At 46.7% G+C, this 23,312-nt stretch overlaps 1 protein-coding gene across 1 annotated transcript in view; it reads left to right on the forward strand.

Moving 5' to 3' along the window:
* The first annotated feature begins 934 nt into the window (after positions 1–934).
* LOC131211083 (serine-rich adhesin for platelets) overlaps positions 935–23,312 on the forward strand; it is a 33,737-nt gene continuing 11,359 nt past the window's right edge. Inside the window, exons 1-3 of the mRNA XM_058204470.1 lie at positions 935–1,031; positions 19,550–19,618; positions 20,981–22,322. Of these exons, the coding sequence (XP_058060453.1) occupies positions 21,120–22,322 (1,203 nt within the window). The 5' untranslated portion in view covers positions 935–1,031; positions 19,550–19,618; positions 20,981–21,119. The remainder of the gene's footprint in view (positions 1,032–19,549; positions 19,619–20,980; positions 22,323–23,312) is intronic.

A 23,312-nucleotide genomic window follows, 5' to 3' on the forward strand; every position in this document is an offset into this window, starting at 1 on the left:
GGACCGACAACGCACACTCCGAAGAGTTGTTTTGCAACTTTCTTTCTGGCTGTGTACCCACACGCACACCGCTGGAGCGGGTAGTAGTGTCCTAAAGTGCCACTAAATTTCGCCTCGTGTCACGGCTTGCAGAGGGAGCAATAGAAGTGTTTATCCTGCGACGGGTGTATCGATCTTGATTTCCTGTGGCGAGTTTCACTACTCTTTTCAACCATCATTTTTGTGGATTCCCGTCCCGAGTGCTAGCAAACTGATGTTTACGTGATAAGGCAAAGGCTATTCGTGGCAAGATCTGCCGGCTTAGCTTGACTTCTTTGCAATTTTGGCTTCCGGGTCGCTGTACCAGGAATGATTAAGTTATGTCTTACCCAATGTGTTTACACTCCTTCCAGTAGACCTGTGCAAACATTGGCCGAGTTCGTCGCTCAGCAACTGTCCCGTCATCGTTTCTCTGCGAATAGCTGATTAACACCGTCACCATCCTGGGAGCCAACGAAGTGTGCTGTTCGTACGTGCAGTGTTTAAAATATTCGCCATACATTCACACGGGCGCCGTATGCGAATGATTAGTGGCGAGGTGATGATTACCGGAGAATAGAAGTGATGATGAATAGCCGTCATGTGGATGGTTAAAAGTGGCGATGCGTTCAACTATGGAGAGAAAAATGTGAGAAAAAGGAATGAAAATGCAATCGCTGGCGTTGCAAGTAGTTCGCCAAGACGCAGCGTTGCAGCCGGGGCAAGGCTTTCGGCTTTCGCCTATCAAGTCGTCGCGGTTGGTGTGCTGATAAGAAGAGTAAACATCTCGCTGGCCAGTGCTGGGCGGCCTTTAGAGTCCCAGTAGCCCCATCTGGTGGTGGCTCCTGCGCATCGGTGCACATGTGTATGTGAATATGTTCGAAGATGCTCAAATTGCCGCAGTAGGTGAGAGAGGATAGAAGATTGTGGTGTGATGATTCGCGTCGATTGTGTGCTGTGAACTTGACCGAAACATCTGCTTTGGTATAGTGCCAGCTAGAGAACTTGAAAAGGTAACAGAAATCTCCGCCAAACCGTCGAGCATTGTTTGTGTTGTTGATCCTTGGTTCCCAAATTTCCGGGAGCACGTGAGAGTGCTTGAACCGGGGAGAGCAAGCAAACGGAAAACCCCAGGATATCTTTATCCTTGACCCGGATTGTGGGCTCTTCATTCGAGGCCACAGAAAAGCGACAGAAAGTCGACGAACGTAATGATCCATCGATCCTGGCGTTGCAATTAATTTGAAACCTAATGAGACCAAACCCAGAAAACCATGTTAAGAGCGAGAAAACAGAATCAACGTTATACGATGATATTGGAAGATACTGAACGGATGACATGTTGAGCATTGCAGAATCTTATTTGAATCCTATCTAAAATGACAACATCTTTCACCCTATTTACTAGTATATTGAGATGAACCAAATCTTTATCTAGAAACGTTACATTAATACTAAGCGCGCAGCTTTATTACCCATTTTCAAACATTTCATGATTGAAGGAGATGCTTTGCTTAGCAACGGTTGACAAAATTATAACATAAAACTAACATCATAGAAGAGGCGTGTTGAACAGGCATGCCAGATGTATGTAACAGATTTTGATGTGATCAATCAGAGGGATTAATGGTTGATCATCTTAACTTACAACCTTTTGAAATGTGATATATGATGATTTATTGAAAAACATTTTTTTTGAAGCCTCAACATGGCCACATGACGAAATAACATTGAAAGTAGTTTAATTGTACGGTCCATGGCAAAACTGATATGCTCTATCTTTATAGTTACCAACAAACATAACATAATGACAAGATTTATTTGAGTAAAAAATTCGAAACACCGGTTAGCTTTGGTATGTAAGGTCTATTTATTTGTCAGTTCAAGGCAATTCGACGCCGCGTTAGGTGCCGCGATTGGACAATGATGTGGCCAGTTCTCCTCTTTTGTTACATTTTCTAGAGGAACCTTGTAGCGGCCAGCTCTCAAGACGAAGCCATTAGACGACGCTTGTACGTACTTAGCAATGTCACCAATGCCACCCGGAACGCTTAGAGGTACCAAGCCCTTGTTTTTCCCCAAACAAGCGCCGCTTAATGTTTGCCCGAATCCTAAATGGAACCGAACGGAACGGAACGAATAATTTCCATATCAATCACGGCGAACGTAACTGTACCGAAAAGCAAAAGGTCAAGCGTTGCTGTCGCGTGGAAGGCTTCACAGATCTCGATCACTATTTGCCATGAAAGAGGTCTTTAGTGGAATGTTGCGTAAATTGGGCGCTAAACTGCGGCGCATATCTTACTGGGAGGACGACAGTGTCTTTACTCAAATTCGACTGTTCAGTGTCCAGCGGACGATGATGTAATTGTGTTGAGTTTGTCAACTGCTGTTTGCTGGCTACGGTTGCCTATCACAGACTAAAGGGGAGCACTCTTCCTAATTAGTTTCATTATTCATAAGGTGAAAGTTTGATTTTTATGCTACTTGTAAAGTGGACAGAATCACTCATTGTCGTCACGCTAAACGAAAGACAAATATAAGCAAAATAATGAAACCTTGTCGTTAGGGCCCCTTTTTGGGCGAAGGGATTATCATTTTACCCGGTAGCCGTGCAAAAGCGGCGGTAGCCTTTACAATGTTCCGGCCATTTTCTAGGTGGATTCATCTTCCACGGCCATCGCTAACGTGGCACATACCGTGAGGCCAACACCCTTTCGCGGCTCTTGCTCTGCTGGAAAGCACCTTCACCGTAAGGTACTCATTCCGTCACCGACTCTCGCTGCATTGCAGCGTCTTACCAAAGCGCTCGAAAGTGAAAGTTTCCTTCTTCCAAACGGCGCCCGGAAACCGAACGGGGAGGCTTTCAAGCCACCACTTCCGCATCTAACCCGTTAGCTATTAACTAGCGCGACGAAGGAGCAAGAACACGATGCCACGGGCAACGGGAAGCGCTGGGTCGGTAGCGGGGCACACACGGCCGCAGTGTGTTTATCGCCGTTTTTGGCACCACCCGCAGTTCCGTACCGACTGCGCCGTCGACTCGGCGTGACGACGGCGCAATGAAGGCGTTGCGCACTGCGCAAGGAAATTCCGCAAGGTTTACGTCGTTCGAGCCAAAGACGTCCGACGACCGACGAGTGTTTGCCGAGCCGCCGAATCGCTTACAGACCACTGTTTTCATTGAACATTAGGTTATGCTACTCTTAGTGTGATATTATTGTTATGAAAACATACTTTCTAAGTCTCTCTAACATTGTTCAATACAGAGATGTAAACATAAAGTGAAGAGTTCCGTTTCCGTACGGACATTGCTCGACGGGTGACTTTTCGTCCGACCGAAGAAAGTGACCCCACTCCCTTGTGGTGGTGCGTACTTCGCCGTGTCACTCTTTGCGCAAGTGAAGCGTGCACGCATACCGCCGGCGGTGGCTGGAGAAAGCTTTAGCAACAGCAACTTTTTTTTCGAAGCCCCAGAAGCCCGTTTAGGTAATAGCTGCCCGGCCCCGGAAGGTTCGGTTTTTTCTGTTTTGTTTTCCTGCGGCACGGAGTGCCTTCGTCGATGGGGCGCGGCCTTAGGGGGGGTTGCTCACTGCGTGTCTGTGTTCGTGTTGGTTGGTTGGCCCTGGTTGCGCTTCCCCGTGGGCAAGAGGATGCTGCCGGCGGTGTGTTTTCTCCCATTTAACGGTGCCACGGAGCGAGATTCCCCATTGTGTCGCTGCGGCTTACGTCAGAGTCAACAACGGCGAATGGCGGCGCGGTGGTGCATCGTGCGTGCGTTTAATGGTGGTGCGTGCGTGGCTAATTTGTTTTTTTTTTTTCATTCGAAGCCAATGATAGGTTTTCGTAACCCGAGTTCGAGTTCGTTGGCTTTCTGTATTTCGCTTGAGCCTTTGGCCATCTTTCGGCGCCATGCAGAGTTGCAAAGAAACGAGGAGGACCGCAAGAGTGATACGAGGGATTTTTCCGCCACAAACAGAATTGTAGGAGCTCCGGTTTTGGAATACACGAATACGTTTGAACACGTTTTTGGGTGCAAGCAACTGCATTACAAAACCGGTGGAAGAGGGTTCCTTCGAATAGTCCGCGCTTTTGGCGTTGTGGTGTGACATTTTTCATGCCATTCGCATTAGAATGGCAGCTCTGGCATCGATGCCGGAAAGAATCGCTCTAATCCCAGCACACACTACCCACAATCACGTTCTAACAAACACAGTCACAGTCAGCTGAGGCTGACCTTAACTTCCGTGGCCGGTTGTGCAATCATGTGACACCAGTCGGCGGAGTCGGCTTTCGTTGTGCTGTCGTTACAATGCCGCGAAATCGCCACAAAATCAAAGGGCGCGACACTGGTCCACCGTTGAAAACCGGACGCGGAAAGTATTTCGAAACGAACTGTGCAGAGCGACCGTTTCCAAGATTCCACGCTCCTGTTTTCAGATCGAACTACTACCAGCGACCGGAAGGTAGTACAGAGTGAATACACGCCACATGTGCCCGTCACAATGTGAGTGGATTAAGGTTCGCCATTTTCCACCTCACTTTGAGCGCCATGGTCTTGTCCGGTGATTGCGTCTCGAAACCGCGCACGGTGAAGGTGACATCCGGAAGTCGTCACCGACCGATCCCCCGGCACACACAGCGCACACGTAGAATAATCTCACGGTCTCGGGCGATTCGTGTTGTACGTGACCAACCGAACCGAAGTGCCGCAAAGCGCTAAACGATTCTAGGTTGGGAGGTTGGTGAGAGAGGCGCACCACTCGCCTCCAACAGTTCGCTCTTCTAAGACCCGATGCGCCCGACCTTGGACTTGAACGTTGTTCTGTTTCGACAAGTTTTTTAGAGCACGATTTGGAAACTGAAACAACCGGTCGGGCCAGTCGCCAACTTGTGGGAGCCTGTGGCTGCAGACAAAGTGCAAACTCCAAAACTCCGCTTGGCAAACATACATTCGCTGTTCCGATTCCGGGGGAGGTACCGTCGAACAGGAATCTTGGGAGCAGGGCGGAAGATAGTTTAGTCATTCCACCCGTGTGTGGGTTCCGGTGACCGTTTTGCTGCTGCAGTGTTGTGAGGAGGAACGTGTCACGAGTTATGGTATTCTGCTCTCGGAATGCCTTTAGTGGAATGACTCTACCCGCATTCTCGAATAGTTTGGTGGCAATGGTCCAAAAAGATGTGACTCGTGGCCAAAAATATATTCCAATTTCCACGGCCACGAGCTTCATGCGAGCCTCATCGATCGCATCGGGCCGAATAATTGGAACGTGGATTTTCCGCAGCAACTGTGGTATCTTCCTAACCAATCAAAAAATAAGAGAATATTAGTGACATCGAATATAAAACTATGGCGTACCCTTCATAAGTCACGAGTTTTTAAGAACAATGCTAAGAACTTCGTTGTTCACTAATGTAATTAGCAACAGCGCGGAAGGCCTCTCCGTCTTCAAGGCTCGCTTAGCGCCTTTTGCACGCACTGGAGCGTGTGACCCTTGGGGTTTGCTATTTTCGTTTGCAGGTGGTGGTTCCAATTATTGTCACTATATCGAAACGTGACCATCAGTCCTTCTGCACGTATGGTCGGAGCACAATAGTGATAACACACGTGTTTTGCATTGCCAACGTTCACTAATTGTTGGCATGAGATGTTGGATAAGTTTGATGATGGAGTTTGGTTTGATGTCATCATGTTTGAACAATATCATTTTCATTTAGCATACATTACAATGGACAGTGAAAAAGTACTTTGGTAAAAAAAAAGTTTTACAAAATAGGAGGATGAACAATTTACTTTAGTCAATCAAAAATCAATCAAAAACACTAAAACATTCATCGATAGTAAAATACCATTATTTTTTAATTCAGATAGGTTCGGATTGTTTTTAAACAAAGCTAGATGTTCCTGCATTCTATTGACTACGTCGAATGACATGCACGGAAGGAAGCTTGTCGATTATTTTAGGCGGATTGAAAAGGGTTTGTGGAGGAAATATTCAATATATAAGTTTATCAATATATAAGTTTAAGTTTATCAACTCGTTTTGGTCTAGATTTCTTGCGCCCACGAGCTTTAATGTGATGAAAACGACCTCCCTTTCCATAACCCTTGATTATTTAATCGATTTCTTCATTACTTTCATCGACTATTTTTGCAGTATCATTGTTTGTTTCACAATTTAAACTCATATTAATAACCTTTCGACGTTCTTAATCAGTTGGTTTCGAGTTTCAAGGTTTTTGCCATCATACAAGCTGAGAAACAGGATAATGTCTTGTGAATTTTTCACCGTGCGTTTCTCAGCCTTAATTTTACACTTTGAATATCACGTAATTCTTTCCCATAAGTAACAAAATGTTGCTCCATTACCGAGCAAAGCAAAGGAAATGGTTGTGAAAAACTGTAAACTTCAAGCTTCCAACTTCTTCAACTAAACTTGTTTGGGCGGTGCTCAAATTCACCTATGGCCGTACCAGTCTACGAGATTAAATCAAAACGTGATTTAATCGTCATCATTTTGCTCTTAGAACTTCAAACAAAAGAAGATATAATCATATTATCATAAATATTCCATAGCTAAACTTCGCCATTAAAATACACTGAATAGGTATTTGTTTAATAAGCGTTTGTTGATATGCTTAACTAAATTATACTAAACTGCGATACTGCGTTCTAAATAATACTAAACACTTTTCAATTATAACTCAATAATTCTTTCCGTTTTAGTCACTTACACTGATAGCTAAACCCGTAATTATGGACCATACGAAATAGCCACAGGTTGACAGAACCATTAATTGACGTCATTTAAACAAGAAATGGGTTTTTGAAGAGGTTATGCAGTAACGATTTCATTCAAATATGGAGGCAAATTAGTGAAGAAAAGCACCCCGACTAATTAGAAACCGAAAGAATGCAGCTCACCATGGTGCATTCTGCATTTCTTTTACTGCATCGTTTCTCTGTTTCGAAGTACATTAAGATGTAATATTTACAGCGCCGAGATGCGATGGTGTTGTACTCTGCGCCATTTAAACATAGGATAATAATTGTTTATTCAATGATTTGAGTTAAAATTGGAGGGATCTGAAAGTTCACCAAAACTGGCACAGTAAGAATTTGCGTTCGATATCGATTGCTTTTGCGTTAACAATGTCACTCTACTTCCACGCACATATTTGCATTTGAGTGCATGTTTGGCCCTTCAACATTTGGGCCCCATTCAGAGGGCTGTTGTACGGTACTGCCTGATGCTATGATTGTTGTTTTGCTGGTATTGATTTTGGGTAGCCTAAAAAGAAACCAACCAAAACCCAAACGATGTGTCTTCTCATGCACATCAATTCAGCGTCATTCTGCCCCGGTGTATTTACCACCCTACGGTTAAAGTGAATATTCTCCGTTTAATTGAAATTCGGGTTAAATGCACGCTGCAAGTGTCACGGTCAGTCTTTCGACAGGCTAGGTTCCGACCAGCGCCGAGTCAACGAATACAACAACGCGCCACGTGATTGCGACTGCGCCGACCGCCGTGGCGTGTGAGCAATTTTGCGGCCAAACACAGGCCGCTTACCTGCACACTGCTCGAAAATTTATCGCGATTTCACAACTGCTCAACCGCGCACCGCACACCAATGCGGGAAAATATGGACCTTAGTGGTGGTGGTGAGTCGCGGCCGCGATTAGTGTCCGCCGAGTAGTGGTGTGCATGGCATGCAAATGAAATTGTTTTTCTTTCCATTTCGAAGCCATCTTCCCCGGCAGAGGCGGCAATTAACACCATCCGATTTTGTGCTGCCAAACTAATGAACGATCGATTTTCAAATTGAAGCGAACTTACCTGGTGCATTGATTAGACAAACATTTCTTCTGCATATTTAGTTTTTTTTCGATTTATAGTACGACGTACGTGAATTCAGCTTCTCGACACTTCTCGTGGCGTACTGCTTGAGCGAATAATTTGACAATCATCGACGTCGATGGACGTCACATTAGTAATTCAGCACATCAACTGGCCATATAAGCCGCCACACGTTCAGCATGAATGAATGATGCATTCGGGCACTATCTCGGCATTAATACTTGGTTTGCATATTAATAGCCAAAGTGGCCGGGGTACGTGGTAAGCTCTTTAGGATGGCTGATATTTAGCCCTTTAAGATGCAAAACATGATCTCTCCGGCAAGCAGTCAATAATCGTCAACTCTAGTGCCTTTAGTGCCCAAACTGCACGAAGAACTCAAAGTTTCAAAGCCTTATCTGTCAGTTAGTTCGCTTCCAACAGCTCTCATCTTGAAGTGTCTGCATTCTGAAGCCTGTTTAACGATTGATCCTTGAATTTTGCATTTCCAGTGGACTTTCCTGGGGCAGAGTGTTGTTTAACGCTGAATGACTGAAATGGCCTCAAGACAAGAAAGTGTCACTTTCGCGAGGTTTAAGAAGCGCGCGTAGCTGCGTACCTTATTGCCGCACGTTGCTGCCGCCCCTGTCATCGTTCTTCGCTTGGTGTGGTGAGGAGGACGCTATCCTTATCTATCGAATGCGTGATCGGCCGTCCCTCGTTACGGGGCGAGCGTTGTGCTGCTGGCACGCACGTGGTTCGCGCTACGAAAACGTGATTTCCTCACCCGCATGGAGGGAGTATCTACCTCTGCCGGCCCCCCGCCTGCCCGGCCAATCATCGGCCGCGCGGAAGGTGGTAAGGTGACTTGTGTGACGATCGCGGCCATTTTTGCATACCGCCTCGGTGGCTCCCCCATCGATCGTCGTCAACTTTTAATTGGTTCTAATCTTGGACCCAGTCAGTCCTCCCGTGGTTGGTGGTGGCGCTGTGCGGTCCAAAGTCCGACGATGAGTGTTCACCCGTTCACCCTCGGAGTTCAAATCCTCTAGCCCAAGCCCCCTTTGCCCCGCGCATGCTAAAAGGCGGCGTCTGGTGTTCTAATCATCATCCCCGGCCGGCCCCAGCTCTCGAGCCGGGGGGGGTGGTAGGAAATAATTATCAACCCGCAGCGCAGCGCCCAGCGGACTCCAACCTGTGTGTGTCCGCCGCCGGATGAAGGCTTGGGGCGCGGGGCAGCCTCTCGAGTTAGCCGATCGGAGTTCGAGGTTCAACGGGGCGCGAACTGGACACGATGACGACACCACGCGTGACGGAGCATGCGTCTAGCGGCGGTTCGCGCTCCGAGCGTCCGGCCCTCGGCTTTCGGGTCTGGGTTTTATCGCGAACAATAATTTTCATTTTTCCCACCATTATAGAGCCTCTGCCATTTTGCGATAATGCATTCTTTTTCTGCGACCCAATCCTGGGCGATCCGTGTGCCTGTGACGGGCTTTGCGGATCTTGCGGTCCCCGTTGCGGGGATCTAAAACATTGGGCGATGCATTACGGTTTTGCACATGAAACGTATAGGTAGTTTTTGTTTCATTGAATGAACCGTTCGTCTGATCGTCCGAAATGTGAGGATACTCTACTACTTCATTCACTTCTGTTTAGCACGGAAACTACTCTCGCAACTACGTCTTACTACTTTAGCAGCAAAACAAGGCACGTAACATCCGATAGTGTGATACGATTCCAATGAACCGGTTCTGGTTTTATGTGACCACTTTGTGTGTGCATTCCAAGGTAACTGTAGAAATCTGACCGCCCGTTAGAGAAGTGGCTTAACGCTCAGAGAGCCGTGTTTGTCGAAATATAAGCCGGAAACGGTACCGACCAGAACATTGCTTAGTCGAACCATGCTTCGGTCGTAGCCATCAATTGGATGGTGTGAACGGAATTACCAAAGCGTCATGTAGAAAAGGGGTTAGCCCGTAATCTGACGTGTTGTGAGTCTGTGCTTTTGGACTTGTATTAAACTGTCTGCATTACACTCAACCAAACTTTTATTGATGATGGTTGAAGCATGTGAAGTTCATGATTCTAGCGAGGCGTACAAAGAAACCCGAGGCCTCGAAATGGCCCCAAGGACAAATGGTGTAAAATGTTCTTCCAATGAAGACAGCAGAAATTGTAAAATCAAACAAGCGTAGTGGCGTAACAGAGTACGGCGGCAGCAGTATTCCGGAATGACGTGTCGTCAGCTGCATCATAAAGGAAGCATATCGAGTCGGTTCTGAGCAGATTGGGCTTAAAGTGCAAAAAAGATTTGGTCCGTAATTTATGCACAACTTTTTTTTACCTTTGTGTATTACTTGACGGCAACCCGTCTCTATTTTTCTTCTATAGAGAATAAGTTTTTAGGTTTTGTTGATTAGTTCCACATCCCCCGCTAAAGGAGACTGGTGATTGGAATACAAACCACTTTAGCTTCTGACCATTCTTGCCTCGCCGGGCGATTATCGTTATTTATTATGTCACCGCTCATTACCTAGCCAAACGTAAGACCCCCCGTCAGATAGGTTCCCGGAGGTTTAAATGCAATTCACTCAACTGGAGCCATGGCACTTGGTTTAGTGATAATTAAAAGCACAATGTACGCCGACAAGTGCGAAAGGGAACGCATAATCGTTTAAGACATTTTATGCTCACGGCAAAAATGCAAAATCGATCCGACGAAACGGGGATGGTTGCAATTTCCAAGCCACGCAAAAAAAAAAATGCCTCGTCGCCGCCATAACCAGGTTTCGATGGGCTGTTTTGCGGACAGCCCGAAGTGGTCATTTCCATATTTTAAATTAAATAAGCCGCGTATGCACCGCGAACCGGATGGGAAGTGGTTGAAGAAGTGCTTGACAGGGAAAAAAGAACCTTACCGCGGATCGGCGAGCGCTGCATTGTGGTGCAGGTGGTTCCAGTGGTTCGGCCACTGTAGGAGTCCATTGTAGTCTTCGGTGATGCTCGTGCAACTTTTACGGCTGTGAACTGCACTTGGCTTGGGCTTGGTTACGGAGTCCGGCGGCCGGGTTTACATAACGCGCCCAAGCGACGTACAATGCACATTTTTTTTCGTTAAGGTTATGCTGTTGCATGCATAAACGGTGCTAAAGCGGCACTACTTTTCGTACGAGACACGCATTTACAGCCGTGTTCCGTACGTGGGTGCGTGGGTTTGGCTTTTAAACGTTTTATTCTCTTACATTCAACAGCTGGGTTATGTGTTTGTTGTAGAGCTGCTTGATAAGAGAGACGGATTGTTTGACGGACTGATAGCACCAAGGGTAGCCTTTCTACTCGCCATAAATTCTTTCAACAAACATTCACTTATCATAAGCTGCTGCAAGCAAGTGCGAGTGCTCGGCAACACCGGCATCAACTTGGAGTGTGGTATACAGCAAATAGTGCTCAGGGACGACAAAAAAATTATCGTGTACTAGTTCGTTTACTAAGTTTAGTGGGTCGATAAGAAGGACACATTTTTATGGTTTGAAATACATTTTATTATTTAGTATGGCCTTCCTGAACTACAATACACTTGTTCTAAGGAGACTCCAATTTATAAATTCCATCCCTGAAGTGAGAAACTGGAAGGGCTTCAAAATACGTTTCCGCAGCTGTTAGGACATCATCGTTTGATAAAAAACACTTTTCACGTATGATTTTCTTGGGTCTTGTTGTGATGTATTGTTCTTTCTTGTTTATGGTTTTTACCTGCCCCGGCTATGTCGCCGGCCATGAACTAATGACACACAGGTTTAATGTTGGGTATCTATTTTGTGATTGTGGTTTTATTCATTATTTTTGGTTTATATTTATACCTTTATGAGTTCCTGGCGTACTCCATGAGAAGCACCCTCTCGATACCTCACAAGTCTATAAAAAGGGTTAAGGGCTATGTGCTTTGTCTACAGACCGCTGTCGATCGAACGTGGTAGATCGGGCAACTGATGCCAGCTACATTGTTAAATCTTTTGAATACGGTGGATACTTCAACAATTCGAACTTTAATTCACAGATTTTTGCCGTTTTCAAAATGCTCTTCTGACCTGCATAGCATTGTTCCATTTTTAGCGAATGCGGCACCCATTTTGCAAACAGCTGTTAGGAACCCATAACTTCAGTCAAAATATTGGTTATACTGGCTAGGCCTTATACTAAATCTCTTTAAGTGATTCCACGATTTTCGAATACGATATCCTGTATTTTTTCTACGATTTCAGGTGTTGTGTCTGTTTGTTGACGTTTTGGACAGGGATCGTCTTGAAGGCTAGTACGACCACGTTTAAACTCAGAAACCCCCCGTTTAACCCCCTAACTGAAGGCGAAGAGTCATCATTCATCATTCGTTCATAATTTTTCTTTCCTTTTAAACCTTGCAAAAATAAAAGCCTTATCATTGCACAATAGTTGATTTTTTCCATTGTAAAAAAATACTGTGACATGTCGATACTAAATGGCTTATGAAAAAAAAAAATGACCGATTGTAATGAAACTTCACATAAGTTCATTTGAAGAGTGTACCAATATAACAAAACAAAATTAGGCTCGTAGCAGCACCCTCTGGTATCGACCCGCAAAACTTAGTAAACAACCTAGTATGTAATGTTTTGCCTCCAATTCGAATTATCGTTAGGCGTTTCATGGCTTTTTCGGTGGTTGAAATACGGATATCATCTACATTGATAAGAAACAGTAGCCGTATCATGTTCTCCATCAGTTAGAAGATGACAGGCAACAGATTAAGCCACGGTGCCAAACCGCCCAAAACGAAGTAAGGAAATCTCGGGCACAAGAATCTAATTTCCGGAGCACACCACGTTTCAAACATCTCTTACCGGAAACGGTATCAGGTTGGTTGCCATCCGCGGATACATCCACAATCCGTGTATCCGTTCGAGCATGGATTCGCTTATCGTTTCTCGCACAAACCGGGCGGCCACTGGATGTGTTTGGTGTCCGCAAAAAGTACGCTTCAATTCAGCGTCTGCCAAGGTAACAAGACAGTCTTCAAGACACGGCGCTCGAAAAGAGTTGCCTCAGGGAGTGGCGACCGGGGAGCAGCGTACAAAGTGGAGTCGCCTTGATTGGAAACACTTACGGTACGAATAACAATTACCAGGCACCACCACCGAGTGGGTTATATTCCGCCGAACGTCGTCTCCCGCTTAGCCAGGGAAGACTCTCCGAATGCCCCTCGATTTGGGCTCCTTTCAATGGAATCTCATTCGAAAGGCATCGGCAACGTCATCCATTGCAACTCTGCTGCGCCCTCGGATTTACGGGACCACGGTGCTGCGAACCCGGTCGGCTGGGGTAACCTTAAGTCAGCGGCGTAATAACTGGGTCACGAAGCGGAAAAGGAACGGAAAAGAGGCCAATTTTGCGCGTTTGCCTTACGACCGTATGCGTCCCATGTTAACACAAACTGCCAAAGGCCACCGGTGGACTGCGCTTCTGAGATTCGTCTTTTAGAGCGTTGTTGGGGAAGTTCGGATAGGATGCTGCGCCACTTGTTGGCAATTAAGCAACTGTGAATATGTTGTTTTGTCGGTAACACGACAACTCACGAAGCCCAAACATCCCCCTTTGGCTGCTGGGGAGCCCACTTGGTTCACAGTACGATTTTTAATGGCGCAAAAATTCAGTTCCGGGTCCGAGTTTGATAGCGGACCAGGGTGAGTAGGGTTGGTCCTTGACTGTTGACGCTTGTTTACCATATGGAAGGGGATTATGTTGCAAATGTTTCAGTGTTTCTTTTGGCCTAAAAAAACAGGTTCCCGAACCGTAGCAGTTCGTCTGAAGAGAGGCTCGCATTTGGTGGCCAAATTTTGTGACCGCGCTAAGCGTTTGAACCCGAAACAAGTGTGACTGCGTTTGGGTTCCTGCCGTTAGGATAGAATTACTGGCGAACTGTGAATGCAAAGCCAAAAAGTCTTACCCTCGCCAGGTTGTCGCTCAAGAGCTCCAATTATTTTAGACTCGTCCCGTTTGCCGGTGATAAGTGGATCGATAGACGTTGACGATGTGACAATGAACGGAACCCGTATTTTCGTGTCCCGTAATCCCTAAGGACGTGAAAGGCGAGTAAATGTCAAACTTAATTTTTGTCACACCGAATTATGCCTCTCGATCTCAACAATCTCTGCAGGATGCGAACTTCTGCCTTCAACCTTGGTGGCGTGCGGACAAAGTCAAGCCCCGTCAGGTCAGGTTTCCTTTTCGCCAAACCAAATGAAGTATCGCCGTCAATCATGAGTCGATGGGTGATTTCAGTTTGATCTGCCACTGAAAACGGGGCGAAAAATTTACGAACTGAGCCGTCGAAGTTGCGACGTACCAGTGACGCTGTCTAATCAATTTGCGGACCCATTTTCTGCCGCATTTCCTCACGATTTCTTTCGTGTCCTACCCAGTACCCAGTGCTGGGGTGTGCGAAATTGCAATTGAACGTGTAATACTGATATCGAACACTTTTCATTCGCATTTTCGCGGTTTCCGTGGAACGAACAAAATGCTCTCAAGCGACAGAAGTCAACTTGGGACGGAAACACTGACACAGGCTGTGCAATTTGTGCCACAAACTCTCAGCTGTGTGCTTGTAATGACCGTGCCTCATCGATTTTGTCAGAAGGTGGAGCTGCGTCCTCGGCTATGAAAAATGGTACCTTCGAGGCGAGGACGGGAAAAAGAAACCATAAGACCGTGGCCGCTCAATGCATTCATTCTGCCTTCGAGAAAAGCGTGTTTACAGTGCTTTTCAGCGTCGGTTACTGTTTACGATCGGAATTGTTTACGAGAGACGAGTGGGTTTTTATTGTCAACGGATTTGACACGGATTTTTCGACCAAATTAAGCAAAAAGGCAGGAAGGAGCGTCATATTTCATCAGCACACAGTGTTAAGTCGGCCAACAGCGCCATTAGCGGGTAGGCGCAGAGGCGCCACCCGCAGCCGCAGTTTTTGTCGCCATCGCCCATCTGCGCAAGGCATCGTGTGTGTTCTTTGTGACACATCAGGTGAAGGTAGTTGACCAGTGACAGCCCGGCCGACACCTGGATGATGTGGCCCGCTACTTGTTTGTACCTTGCGCGTGTCGTAAAAGTGGTTCGCGTTGCGCAGATGCGCAGTTTCCCTGTAGATCCATTACGCGCGCGCCCCACACAGTGAAATCGACGATTCTTGGGAATCGTCACCGTCATCTTCAGTGCCGTCGTGGTTCTGAGCGCTTAAAATGAGAGCACGTTCTTGGGATGACTCACGGAAAATACAAACATAAATTGAACGGTTCATGCTCGGGATGACGCAACCGTCCACTTCCGAGCGGTGTTCCTGGTCCTGGCTCATTTCATTCCTAAATAAACCTTTCATTAATACAGTGATAAACTAATGTTTAATTATTGGCGAAAATTTTCATCGATTTTCAGTCGAACGACAATGGACCCTATTATGATGCTCGAAGTCGATCACGAAGTTCGCTCAAAATGGTCATTTGAGTTCATTTTGCTATCGCGGCAGTCGATCAAGTTTCCATATCGAGAACTTTCAACTGGATGGACTTTTTTCTCGATCAATCGAGTTCTCACCGCATTATGGTTTTCAATCGGTTACTCGAATTTGACAAACCGGCTTCCGTCAACTTTTTGCTACGGGAAGAGCAATATTTAGCAATATATTGCGATTAATCTTTGTATTTTCAGTTCCTTCTCTCTTACTATCGCTATCGGAAACGTAGAAATCATCAGAAACGCGGAAATCGTCTAAAAATTTCAAAAATATTATAACAAGAATCGCAAGCACATCTGAACTGCTATCTGTGTATGTGTATTTGTGTGTGCAATGTTTACAAAGATCCACCAGAATGACAGTTCGTACTCAAAGAGCTTGACATTAAGACATTCATTTAAGCTATTTATCACATTTTGGCACATTTAGCACTCGGAGCTTCTCTAAATGAAAACCGTGATCCCGACCATCGAGTGCGATAATCGAGAGTGAGAACTCGAGTCGATTCGACTGTACGAAGTAAAGTGAAGTAAATTTGATTCTATGCCAACTGTTTTTTGCTTCGTTCGAAGCCACTTGTCGATCCATTTGACGACATTTCTGCCTGAACATGTTAAGTGTTTTTATTACATCTTTCAAGGCCTTTGCGGTGCCGTTACGTTTTTATTCTGTAACATCACTTCACCGTGTATTTGGGCCTGTTTCGGTCTGTTTTCATCAGTCTTTTATTGTCGGTAGCGATCTGCAATCACCGTTTGATCCACTTTTAGTAGCTCATAGTTCACCATACCCTCCTGGTCCCAAGACACGCAGAAAATCGCCTTTTGGCCGAAGAGAGGTGCAAAACATAACTTTTTGCGCTGCGGGGTTCTCGAAATAAATCAATTTGTCGTCACCAGTGACAATCCGATACAAAATCGGTTTTCTTCTGGGACCGTTGAAGAAGCATTTCACAAGTAACTTTGCGATGCTCCCATTTGTCTTTCTCTCAATTTGTGTGGCTGTCATTTTTCGAGTATCGCGATCTTTTCTATGGCTTTTAACCGATAGAAGATTGCTGTTCGGGGCACATTTGGTGCTTTCTGCCAATTGTTGTGATGTTTAGGTACCATCAACTCAACGTCAACTCAAAATCCCCTTAACTTTTAAACGCCACCACTCTAATCCGCTCTCTCGGTAAACTCCATTCGCAATTTGTTTCGCATATTTTTGGGGACAGCGAGAGACGTTTCGAAAGTGCATTAAGTGCAATCGCTTAAGTGATACGCAAACCACCACCGACGGGGCACGCGCTTATCAGGAAGCTGGACAAATGGACGACACGCCACTCGCCCGCCAATAAAGTCCGCGTTCCCGCACACTGACCCCGCAATTATCTGCTGCACCCCCCTTTAGGGTCCAATCCTCCTCCTCTCGGGCGTGTATCTATTTCCCCGTCATTAAGCAGGGCTTTTAATGTGTCGCCGCCGTTGTTGAGAGTGCATCGTCGTCGTGATTTCCGACTCAGCGCGAAGTCACGATGTCGGCTCCCCCCGTTACGGGTTGGAGATGGTTGACGGTGACATCACTCAAAGCGAAACACGGAATGCGGACAACACAGCGACAGAGAGAAAGAGAGAGAGAGTTGAAGTTCTTTAGCAGCTTTTTTTTCGGAAATACACCAAAGACCGAAGAGGTGCTACAACAGAGTACAACGAACAACCCTCAAGTTCGTATAGAGATCGTTGTTAATGTAGATTCTTCATGAAACATCCCGTGGAGCGCCATAAAGTTTGATCGGCGTCTCCGCATGTTTAAGCGATGCTTTGCGTGTTTCACGTTCCGCTCACGGTTGCGGACACAATCGGCAGAACGGCGGCCGCACGCAACAACAAAATGATGCCACTCAGAAAAGCCGCCTAGAAAGGCGTCCCGTGATCATGTCGAGCACAAAGCCTTCGTTTCAGCGAAGGCCACAAGCACAAGAATGTGTCACCTGATTGGTGGCTGTAATTGGACACATTTACAACAATTTGGATTGTGCACCCCGGGAGTTATTGTTTGCCGATTATATTGTGTCCCTTAGCCCTTAGCGCCAACCTTCGGGTTCGGGAATTATTCAATCACTCGCTAGAACCGCCTGCAAGTGCATGGCGGAGGATGACACATTACGTCACGGAAGGGACCTTCCCAGAGACCGGTGCACTCCGGAGAGCGGTCCGTATCTCCCGGTTTAGTTGCAAGGTGACGTTTGACGTCAGTGGCTCTCGCATCGCCAGCAGCTTATCGCGTTTTAGACACAGCCCCCGGTAGCCGCGCCATGTTGCTGTGGTACTTTCGCCGACGTCAGCCACTCGTTGCATCGCAGGATGTCGCGATGGCCCTAAAGCACACATTTTGTACTGATCTCACCCAGGAGAGTATAAGCCTATAAGCGTCCCCACTCGATGATGCACCGCCGGTGCATCAAGGACAGTGCACCGTGCGCACTCCATCGCCGACCTTGGGTAGTCCCGCGGCAGACACGTGGCGCCCCTCGGAAGTTTGCCGAGCCTCCCGGTGGACCTTCAGCGCGAGCCGGTCAATATTTGCACCCATATCGGTGCGGCGACGTGGCGCGGAATGGTGTTTGGCTTTGCTTTCCACTCTGAAAACAGCGGGCCCGGGAGCCGACGTTGGACGATGGCGGAAACAGGAAATAAACCCAAATCAAATAGCGCTTCAATGGCGATCGATAGTCGACGGCTTCCGGGTTCAGAATGCCATCGTGGAACTTCTTGCGAATCCATCCGGTACAATAATCGTCGCATTAATCACTAATCTGCTGTTGCCCGACATTGATCGGTCCTTGATCGGCACGTCACGTCGATGAGAGAGTCAGATGCAATAAGACGCTGCAACTGCACACAGCCCGGTTGATCTGGCTCCATCTGAGTGGTGCCGGAGATTAGATGCACTCCAGGAGAAAGTAAGATACAGGCGCCACCTGGTGGGAAAAAGTTACAGGCATGAAGTATCACTAGAGTTAATCAAAAGTTTTTCAAAAGCAACAGCTTAGAGGGTAAAGATGTAGGATCATATCAACGCGCTCGGTGGCCTCCCACTGCCATTTGTCATCCATTCCATCGCCCGGAATGGCTTTACGCGCAGCCAGTCTAATTAAGCCCCCGGTGGAGTGCAAATCCATTGCGACATCAGCGACAAACGTGAGGTGGCCCTAACACACCAGCGGCTCAACTTCCCCCCGAGATACAGTGGCGGTTGTCGTCGTCGTCGTCGTCGTCGCCTTGGCAAAGATAAATTACGAACTGACCTCGGCCGTGATATTGAACGCCGCGCTTCCTAACGAGCACCGCCTAACCGAGCGCAAGGTTGAGGACATCCGCTGCTGGCTCGGGCCGAGAGACAATCGGCCTAAAAATAGGGCCTCCCGCTCGGTTCCATTTCTCAAGCTCGCGGTCCCAATTGGTCATTTGTTTGGTTTTTTTTACCCCACCAGTTATTTGGCCGTTTTGGCTACAAAACGGATTTGTTTAAGGATTCAGTAATCCCCATCGTAACCAGTGGCTCGTAACATTCGTAGCCAATGGCTAGTTTGCGCTGGTTTCTTATCGAGTTCTCTACGTCGTCAAGCTGGTAGCGAGTCGCCGTTCTCGGGGGCGTCGTTTTGCCCTTGGCGCGGGAACCTCTCGACCTGTGTAGGATAGCCGGATGTATTGGACAGTACTGTAGGTGCCTCACTGCCTATTAGTTCCGCATTGAAACCGCCGTGCAAACCGTCCATGTGTGGACCGTGTGAGACCACCACGATGGGATGATAGTGGACTCCACTCCATTCGGCCCTTAAAACGGTCCCTAAAAGGTTGTGGTAACACGGTAACAAAAAGAGAAGTCTGTAGATGAATGTTATTTCGTTTCGTCGGCTTGTTTACTGTTATTTCGGGATGAACCGTCGTTAGAACATCACCGCGGGGCTGGTAATTTCCTTACGTAGTACTGTTGCCCCACAGCCGGTGTTTGTTGACACGGCATGGAAATTTACATCATAAAGACATCAGGAAATTTACATTATTGTTAGAGACAAATGTCGGTTAATGGATTAAGGAGGACATGGCAAAATATGGGCGCCGGTTAATTGAAGTGTCTGTTGTTTTCCTATCTTTTCAGAACGTTCGCACGGAGAAGTCGGATAAAATTGATTGGGAACGTCTTATTTGCAGGCTTACATTCACCATGGTAAGTTAGCAACGTACGGATGACTTACCTTATTACACTGTGCTACTGAAACATAATATCTGAAAGGAATAGAAATGGCATTGTGCAACCTCCGACGCCTCTTCATCTTCATCAAAGTCCTCGCCAGCTGATATACTCCGAAATCATCATGCAGGGATCTTAATGAAGCTTCGAAGTATAAGAAAGAGATAACCAAATTTAAGTTATGAGATAAAATAGTTAAATTCATTCATTAGGCTTCATTAAATCACTCTCCTTCTACGGGTACAACAACCGTTGAGCGGTCTTATCCTGCACCAGAGACAATGTTAATCTCTGATGCTTTCTGTAACGGTTTGTTTTTACGGACGGGGTTATTAGCCCCGCGCCATCCCTCCTCTGTCACGCCGGTATCGGGAATAAAATCAATCATAATCATTAAATCAATGAATTCAATCATTTCATTCAATAGTTCAATGATAGTGTCCTTCAAACCACCTGTTGAACTTTTTCATCTGATTTGGTAACGATCTTCTCGAGTCGACGCGGTGTCAAAACGAACCGGAATTGCAAGATGGCAGTTTAGTTCAGTGTACCGAACCATTCCCATCATATTGGTGATGTTAGTTGTTTTTGTGTTGCCGTAATGAACCTTCCGTATGGTTTAATTTAATTTAACCAACTGAAGTTCAAGTGGTTTTACCTTTTCCCTCGTTTACCGTTTTACCGTTTTACCCCCCTTTTACCATCACCTTTTTCGGCGAACAATTGAAAATAGACTAAATTTCTTTTTCAAACATTCGAATTTTCCACAGACTTTTCCTTAAACAGTTTAATGTTAAATGTTAATATTTCAAAGCTAGAAATTCACAATCCGTCTAAGACGGATAACGATCAAGATCCAGATTAAGATCAAGTCAATATACGGTAATCTAAGCCGTTGCTTTGCTTGAAACATGACATACATAGGAGCAACAATAAATCGAGTCATGAAATTGTCTTGCAACAATCATTTAATTTGTCAATCAATTAATTAAAATATAGAACAGTGAGTGTAACCGAAATGTCGTAGAATGTAAAATATTGAATGGCAATGGTAATTGTTATTGCTGGCTAGAATCTCAATGAATGCATACATATAAAATATTAGTGAGAGAGTCAGCAACGTCAAGTAAATAGTTTACAACGTGATTCCAACTGCAAAGTATCAGGGTCTTTTTGGAAAAACGAACAAAACACGTAAGACAGCACAGTGGTGCTTATCATTATTTTGAAACCTTCCCTTCTGGTATTCTATCGACTCATCGCCATATCGCGTGTTCTCCGTATCTCTTCAAACGACGCTAATCACGCCACTAATTCACCCGTTTTTCGCCATTTCAGGCTCAATCTGCGGCGACAGTGTTCGTAACTTCCTTCCCGCTCAACAGCACCACGACAACCGGCGACGGCGAAGATCAACAAACGCCAACGCAGCCAAAGGATCGCAACTGCTGCTCCCGCGACTCTCTGTCCAGCAACGATGACTTCGACTGCGGCGCCCGCAATGGTGGCATCTCAGCTACTGCAGTCTACGCTCGCTCCTCGGCGACCCTCGGTGACCGTTGGCCGGAGTGTTGATGCGTCTCCGACCACCAGCGGTGCCTCCGTCCTGGGTGCGAGTGGCGGCGGTGGCGACGGTCGCCTGAACCGGCCGCGAAGGGAGAGCTTTCTGTTGGCCGAAGCCAACCGTACCGCATCGCTGAAGACACTTTCGTGCGACTTGAGTGAGCTTTTGGTGAAAAATCTGAGCCTCCGGCGAAGCGCGACGTCCGAGAGACGCCCACACGGTGGCGACACGCTCGAGGAACTGTCCGCGTGTGGTGGTGGTGTTGGCAGTCCTCCTGGCAATGGTGGTGGTGGTACGACCAGCAAACCGCACCACAACATCAACAACAACAACAACGGGGGCCGCAACTCGCTGTGCGAAACGTTCACATCGGTCAACAAGCTCATTAAGCTGAAGCGCGTCTCGAGTGATGGTAACAGTGTGAGCCGGCCGTCCACGACGCTAGTCACGACGGTCGGAGGAGGAAGGAACTGCACGAAACTCGTGGACCAGCCGAGCGCGGCGGTCCGCTGCAAGCGGGTTGCGATTAGTGTGCGCGAACGGACGTCCAACGGCGCTGCCAGTGACGAGGCCACCGGCGATAACAGTGTCACCGTGCGGGTGAATAGTCCGACGTCGGACGCAGAGGAGGACGAGGAGTACACCGGTGGTCCGCGGGTCGCACGCAAGCGTGTGATAGTGAACCAGCTGAATCAGGTCGATGAGAACTGTCCCCTGCTGGCGGCGGGGAATGAGCGTGAAACGGCGGTAACGTTCCGCACGAAGGACACATCGCCGCTGGTGTTGTTCAACAACAGCACCGGCCGGAAGCCGTCGTGCGTGGTGGCCGCGGGCCCGAGTGCGGAAAACTGTGCCGTGCCGAAGGTGGTACTGCGACGCCGGGTGCTCCCGTTCGGTGGGGAGCTCGGTGAATTGAAGCGTCGCAGCTTGCAGTGGCCCATCGGTGGCGGAACACAGTGTAGCAGGGCTCCGATAGTGGAGGAGCCGTCGGCCGATACAGCGGCCAGCGTCCAGCGGGAACGGCGCCGTGACACGTCGACCAAGTTCCGGCATTCCTGGAACGCACCACGATACGATACGCTGGAGGAGGACTCCGAAGGTGGAGATTGCCGAAAGGTACACTGCCAATCCTTTTAACCACCATCAAGTATCGAAGCACTCGAAGCAACGAATCGCAACTGTCCGTTATCATATCGTAGACCTTGATGATAGCGACAAACAAACTTGATGCTACAAAGTATATCGAGATACAAATAACGAGATTTTATTATTAGCAACATAAAATGCAGCCATATCTATCAGTTGGTAAAGTTGGTTCGAAAGGTACACTCTTTATCTTTCAAACACATCCAATTTCATGCAAATCGGATGACAGATTAAAAAGTTATGCGAATTTATGTGTCAATAGGTTTATGACATGTGTTAAAAAAGTAAGCAACGAAACAAAAGGGCAAAATTATACTTTGTTTGGAATTTAGTAAAACATGTACAGATACCTATAGTTTGTTACAACAAGTTTCTGGTGAAGGGTGTATGAGCAGGGCACGAGTTAGGCGTATTATAAACCAAGTTCAAAACAAACAAACAAACAAACAAACAAACCAACAAACAAACAATCAAACAAACAACCAAACAAACAACCAAACAAACAACCAAACAACCAAACAAAACGAAACGAAATGAAACAAAAGTCCAGAACGAAGACAATTAGGGCTTAATCCCCAAGGAATTTGTTCGTGAAGGTGAGCCGGTCAGTGGGGAATATTATTTAGAAGTATTAAAACGATTACGGTTAAGCATTTTACGAGTACGACCTTACGAGCGATAGGCGGATGTTTTTGTTCCTTCCGACCACCCTTTCCGTGTTCGCTTGATCTGTCACCATGTGACTATTTCCTATTTCCTTAGCCGAAATTGAACATGAAAGGCTCATTCTATGACGACATTCCAGCGATTCAAGCGGCTGTAACACGGACGTAGGTCTCCTGACACACAAACGCGCATAAGTTTTTAATTTGTCATCCAATTTTCCTAAATTTGTATGCGGTTGAAAGAAGAAGAACGTAACTTTCAAACTATATTATCAGATTTATCACTGCATTTTAT

The sequence above is a fragment of the Anopheles bellator genome, chromosome 1 (assembly GCF_943735745.2).
Source record: "Anopheles bellator chromosome 1, idAnoBellAS_SP24_06.2, whole genome shotgun sequence".
Lineage (NCBI taxonomy): Eukaryota > Metazoa > Arthropoda > Insecta > Diptera > Culicidae > Anopheles > Anopheles bellator.